General features: G+C 34.7%; 1 protein-coding gene across 2 annotated transcripts; it reads left to right on the top strand.

The window, feature by feature from the left end:
• Positions 1-4,317: 4,317 nt before the first annotated feature.
• Positions 4,318-6,317, top strand: LOC107914643 (receptor like protein 29). 2 transcript variants are annotated; one of them, XM_016843610.2, is made up of 2 exons: positions 4,318-5,610; positions 5,753-6,317. In XM_016843610.2, the coding sequence occupies exons 1-2, from the start codon at positions 4,835-4,837 to the stop codon at positions 5,787-5,789; spliced, it is 813 nt and encodes a 270-aa protein (XP_016699099.2). In that variant the 5' UTR covers positions 4,318-4,834; the 3' UTR covers positions 5,790-6,317. The 2 variants fall into 2 exon arrangements, with proteins under 2 accessions (XP_016699099.2, XP_016699098.2); XM_016843609.2 differs by having other exon boundaries at positions 4,321-5,610; positions 5,770-6,317.
• Positions 6,318-6,517: the final 200 nt, after the last annotated feature.

Genomic DNA, 6,517 nt, shown 5'->3' with positions numbered 1-6,517 from the left:
GATTCTAGAATATATTTCTTTTTTTTCCAAGTAGAAGTAAATTTAATTTTAAAATTTTGTCACACATAATTAGAGTCTATTTTCCTATATTTACTTTTTTTTATTTTTTTATGTTATTTAAGTTAGTTAGCACTATAGTTAAGGTTTATTTATTTAAGTTAGTTAGCACTATAGTTAAGGTTTATTTACATTTCTAGTCCCTATACTTTGTTTTCAAGACTCTTTAAGCTTTAGTTTAATGCATTTCAATTAAGTTAGTTAGCACTATAGTTAAGGTTTATTTCAATTTCTAGTCCCTATACTTTGTTTTCAAGACTCTTTAAGCTTTAGTTTAATGCATTTCAATTTATTTCATTTTAAATCTATTAAAGCTTGTTCCTTTTATGTTTCTTGCTTTAGATTTATTTGTTAAATGCTTTTGGTTTCATGATATTTAAGTTTTCTTGCATGAAAATCTTAACTTTTACATTTTTTATTAAGTTTTACTTTTATGGCTGCTTTGCTTTCTATGGTTATGTTTATTTTATTGACTTTGAACATGTGTAGCTAAATCTTTAAGGAGGTTGGTTAATAGAGATGTGGATAAATTAAAATATTTAGACAAAGGACTAAATCATAATAAATTGGACTTATTTGAATAGAACTAAGAACTTAAGTAGTGACGTCCCTGAGGAAATATTAAGATAAAGTGAGATCGGAAGGTAATCTTATCACACACCCGTTCGTTAGTCATGGATTAATTGGTGAGAACGGAAGATAAATCGGACCTAATTCATCTAGGTCGATAAAATTTAGATCAGAAGATAAAATGGAGTCACTTGGTAATTTACACGATTTATGTCCTTATTCCAAGATTTGGTGAACCACGTCGAAGTCAACCAACCTTTATTAGTCATTTGCTATATTGTCCCTTTAGTTTACATTTCTTACAATTTAGTCCCTAGAGTAAAATATTTAATTTTCTTGCAAACTTATCTTTTATGAATTGTCGTAATATAAAATCGTATTAGTAGCCACTTAGCTTCTATTATGTATGCTAGTTATTGCTCAATCGTCTTTTCCTTTGGGTTCGATCTTTGGAATACTTCGATGTTTCATTGTAACATTATAAATATTACAACTTACCTGTATACTTGCAGTAAAATCAAACTTTAAAAATTGTTTCAAAAATTAGTTATTTTATTGCGCACGTGCACAACTGGTAAACTAGGCTGTAAGTGAAATCATAAATCTAATTGAATCATGCCTTGCAACAAGAGCAAATACTTCTTTGTAATCCACCCCAAGCTCCTGGTTATAACATTTGGCCACCAAGCGCGCCTTATACTTGTCAAATTTTCCATTCACCTTCAACTTTGTCTTGTACACTCATTTGACACAAATTGTCCTGTGCCCTTCTGAAAGCTCAATCAACTCCCATGTATCATTCTTCTCTATAGATGCAATTTATTCATCTATTTTCTTTTGTCATTTCTACTTCTTTACAGTACGTTCAAAAGTTGTTGGATCACAATTCGTAAATAAGGAAAAGTGAATGACTAGATCTTTATTCTAACTAATGCCGGTTACCTCAAAATCTCCCATCCAAGCTTGTTTTTGTTTAATACGATTAGGATAAGGTTCAGCTAACTCTGCTTTGATGGCTATTGGAGGTTCATTTGGTGAATTTTCAAGCTCAATTGCTACTTGAGTTTGCTGATCTAAAGGCTACCTTTCATCTTCAATTCCAGTGTCAACAAAGGTTTAAGAAGGTTACTAGTCGTCCCTATTCCAAGAGTTGTCCTCATCAAAAATTACATCCCTACTAATCACAATTTTCTCTGTTAAAGGACTAAACAGTTCATATGCTTTAGATGTTTCACTCACACCTAGAAAGACACACTTCTCTTTATTGTCATCAAGCTTCTTTCTCTTTGCACCTAGAACATGTGAATAAACAACCGCAACCAAAAATTCTGAAGAGATTTATAGCTGGTCTCCTTCCACTCCAAGCTTCTTTAGGTGTCATGTTTTGAACAACAAAAGTAGGCTTATGTTCAAGACATGGATGCTCTAACTTACTACTTCTAGCCAAAATCGTTTTTGGACCTTTCTACCAGTAAGCATGCTTCTCACCATTTTAAGTATGGTTTTATTTTTCCTCTCTGATACGCTACTTTGTTGAGTGGTATATGCAGTGGTAAGCTCTTTCCGAATGCCATGACTTTCACAAAATGCTCCAAATTCCTTAGAGCAATATTCTCCACCAAGGTCAGTGTGAAGAGCTTGAATGGTTTTTCTAATATCATTCTCAACAAGTGCCTTGAAACTAGTAAATGCACTAAATGCTTCTGATTTCTCAAGTAATAAGAAAACCCACATTTTCCAGGAATAATCAAAAATGAAAGTAAGGAAATAATTTTTACCTCCAACCAATTCAACTAAGAAACTGAAAATCGAGAATTCTTGTTTTGCACTGCCTTTAATATTTCTGGCTCCACTTCCATCGGAGGGCAAGCCGCAACCTTTGTCCGTACAAGTTCCAAAAATAGTACATTTATCTTTGAGGGAAACTGTTGGGCTATTGGAGCCTTTGCTGAGCTTTTGGACAATGCACCAGATGAAACTTGCAATGGAGCTACATATGTTAGCATAGATATGTCGCAAAATAAAAAGGATGACTACAAGATGTTGCTAGTTGAAGATAATGATGGAGGGATGAGTCTAGATAAGATGAACCAATACATGCCTCTTAGATATTCTTTAAAAAGTAAAATGGAAAATACCGTTGGTCATTGCAGAAATGGTTTCAAGACAAGTACTATGAGGTTTGGCGCAGATGTTATTGTGTTTTCTCAAAGTCCCGGGACAGATGGAAAAAGCCCAACAATGAGTATTGGAGTACTTTCCTATACATTTTTTATAGAAACTGGGAATGAGGACATTGTAGTTCCAATAATTGATTTTGAGCAAAGAGGATAGGATTGGACCAAGACGACTCGACCTTTTGAGGTTGATTGGAACGAAAATTTTGATATTATATTCACGAAAATTTTGAGGATGATCGGAATAGAGATTGTAGTTACTTGTTTTGATTATTTTGAGTTCAAGTTGATGATTTCTCATGCTAAAATCTAGTTGAACTTGAAAGTTTGTATCAAAATTGACAACTTTTTGCTATTAGTATATTCTTCTTATGTAAATAATAATTCATTTGTAATTTGACGTGTTAATGAATGAAAATAGTGTTTGTAATTTAATTTGGTAAGACAATTTCTTTTTCTTTTGACAAATGGGTAAGAGAATTTTTTTCAGACTTAATTACTCAAAAATACCAAAAATATTTGAAATTTACAGGATTAGGCCATTTTTTTTAAAATGATTATGAAGCGTTTTTCTATATTTCATCTGAAAACGCTTCTAGCTGGAAACGTTTTTCCTAAATTGGCTTAATCTTGTAAATTTGAGATATTTTCGATATTTTTGAGTAATTAAATCTCTTTTTAAGATATAATCATGGGGCCCACATTTGTCACAAGTCGTAGATCAAAACTTGTGATGAATGCATATAAAGCCTCTCATAAAGGTCAACTGGTGCTTCATTTAACCTACTTGAACTGACCCGATTTGTGGAACACATGAAGAAGCTCATCTGCTTAAAACATTGATGGTCAAATGAAACAATCTAGTATAACTAGAGTTACCAAGGTAAGTATTGTAAATTCTAAAGGATAAAGATGTTTAGAGTTTAAATCTTTTAAGACTTTCATGTTGTAGATATATATTAATCTCAGCCGCTGATGTAATTCAATCTGTACCATTGGATTTGGGGAACTCAATTGTAAATAGAAGATTTCTAATTATTCGTAATCATCGTATTGTACTTTACTTATTCTTGAGTTAAAAGAATATATTTGAAAATATTTACTCAAAACATATTGTGTGCATTACATTCTCATGACTTTTTAATTTTTTCGTTGTTTTTTTGCTTTGAGTTGCTTCCGTTATTTTTTAGTGTTTTATAGAATTTTCATAAGAATTTTCATCTATTAAAAATTAGATTGACTTAAACAAATTTAAAATATAACAATCACGTAAGGTTGTGATATTTGTCTTACTTAAATTCTAGTCCCTAATGATGTGATTGCTTTATTTTAGTTAAAAAGAAATTTTAAGTTGTTGAAAGGGTAATAAGTAATCCAATTTTTTAATTGTGTCACTTTTCTAACACCAAATATCAAAGCTTAAAAGAATCTTTAAAAAGATGTAACCTCCGTAATTCCATCTATATAAAGGTAAGAAAAAAACACCTAGGGTGGCGTGCAGCCAAACCAACAGGGTAAAAAAACAAAGACATAGAGATTATAGCGTCGACAGCGAGAGAATCTGAGAGAGGCTACTGTAGCTCTGCAAAAGCAATGCTTGTTGGGTCGGCTTCAGTGTTGATACTGAGGAAAAGCCATGTCAAATCATGCTTAAACAACAGCCCTTTTCTTCTTTTTTTTAAATCCATTTTTCTTTTGTTTTCTTTTGTTTGATTTATATATATTTTGACTCCCCTGACAATTTGTTTCTCTTAGAGTGACTGTCTTTCTTCTCTCATGCAAGTAAAAAACCAACACCGTCCTTATCTCACTCACTTCCCATTTCTGGAATACCAACAGCTAGCAGCCTTTTTTTTCCTCAGTCACTGACACGAAGGGGTTTAAGCAATAAACTGGTAGATATTCCTTTAGTTTCCTTCTTTTTTGCTCATCAAATATTTTTGTTCAACAACTGGGTGTTGTTGTAGTAGTCTGCAATCTCTCTGAATGCTTAATATTTGTGTGCGGGTCTTTGTTTCTTGTGTTCTCTCATGGCTTCTCTTCCTATTTTCCTTGTTGGGTTCCTTGTTTTATCTTGTGTGGCGATTGCAATGCAGAGGAATTTGGATGAGAGTGATATTGTGATGGAAGAAGGTGAGCTTTTGGGGCTTTTTGATGTTATAGGTTCACTTCTAGATGAACCTGGTTGGGCTGAAGTGCACCCGGAGCCATGCACCAACACTCCATGGCCTGGGATTGAATGTGAGATTGGCCAAGACCCTCCAATCTTTCATGTTACAGCTATTCATATTGGCCCTGATGTTGCCACCCCACCTTGTCAACCTTCAGCTAAAATATCAGATTCCTTGCTTAAACTACCTTACCTTAGAACCCTCTCTATTTTCAACTGTTTTGTAACTTCAACTGTTATATTGTCTCCTACATTGTTTGGTGCATTGTCTTCCTTGGAACACCTATCACTTCAATCAAATCCATCTCTATCTGGAAATGTTCCTCCAAGCTTGGGGAATCTGACTAGGCTAAGGATACTGAGCCTGTCACAGAACAATCTACAAGGAAACATCCCTGGTGAGTTTGGTTGGCTAGTCAACTTGGAGCAACTGGACCTAAGTTACAACAATCTAAGTGGTGAAATCCCTCAAGAGATTGAAGGGCTAAAAAGTTTAGCCATTTTGGAGTTAAGCTCCAATGGTCTTACAGGGGTGTTGCCATTTGCTTTGGGTCAGCTTCAACATCTTCAAAAAGTTGATTTGTGCTCAAACAGGATTCATGGGAAGATACCACCAGAGCTAGGGAAGCTAAACAGGTTGGTATTGCTTGATTTGAGCCATAACTTCATCAATGGTCCAATCCCTGAAACACTCTCAGGTTTGGACCACGTACAGTACATAATATTTGATTACAATCCCATAAATTCATTGATTCCTTTATTTATGGGGTCCCTCAAGGGCCTCATATCAATCAGCTTCTCAGGATGTGGGTTAATAGGTCCAATACCAAACTCCTTGTCATCATTGAAGAACCTCACTGCCTTGTCTCTAGACAACAACACCCTCACAGGCACAATCCCTTCAAATTTGGGGTCACTTCCTAATCTAGACCAGCTTAATCTGAGTCATAACAAGCTAAGTGGGGAACTACTACTACCACAGGATTTCATCAATAGACTAGGCAAAAGGCTTGATGTTAGAGGCAACAATGGGCTATGCACAAGCTACCATCTAGCCAGCAATATATCCACGTATCTTCAAACCAGGACTTGCTTGGGCAACGAAGGCAAGGTTGACAACTTAACTTGTCCCCAACCTTATGATATCAAAGGTAAAAAGCCATCATGGTACAATGGCAGCAGAACCAGTTCATTTGCTCCTTCCAAGGCCCCACAGCTCATTTTAATTTGCTTTCTTCTTTTCAACATGCTATCCTTCTTGTAAACATTTCCACTAATCCCCTCATGAATCAACATTTATTTTGTCTAATGACAAATTAAACTATAGAGTATGATGTTTTGCATAGGCTATGATGGGTCATTTTCTTGCTAGGAAAAAATGAAGAAGTTGGTGAAACTAGCAGAGTTGGGGGGCCAAAAAGTTATTGCATAAGGGTAGCAATCTATGTTGCCATCCAGTGACAAAGCTCCATCTCTGGTTGCCGGGTTCATATGTGTCAGCCTTTTAAAAAAGAGAAACAAAAGTGTGTCGGATCTGATGTTT

This window comes from Gossypium hirsutum, chromosome A10 (assembly GCF_007990345.1).
Source record: "Gossypium hirsutum isolate 1008001.06 chromosome A10, Gossypium_hirsutum_v2.1, whole genome shotgun sequence".
Classification (NCBI taxonomy): Eukaryota; Viridiplantae; Streptophyta; class Magnoliopsida; order Malvales; family Malvaceae; genus Gossypium; species Gossypium hirsutum.
The sequence above is the reverse complement of the archived record's forward strand: the minus strand, read 5'-3'. Positions and strand labels throughout refer to the sequence as shown.

Excerpts from the sequence above, each read along its gene's own strand:
- LOC107914643 (XM_016843609.2), top strand. The coding sequence starts at position 4,835 with ATGGCTTCTCTTCCTATTTTCCTTGTTGGGTTCCTTGTTTTATCTTGT. Across the intron at positions 5,611-5,769 it reads GAGCTAGGGAAGCTAAACAG|CTTCTCAGGATGTGGGTTAA; the intron begins GTTGGTATTGCT and ends CATATCAATCAG.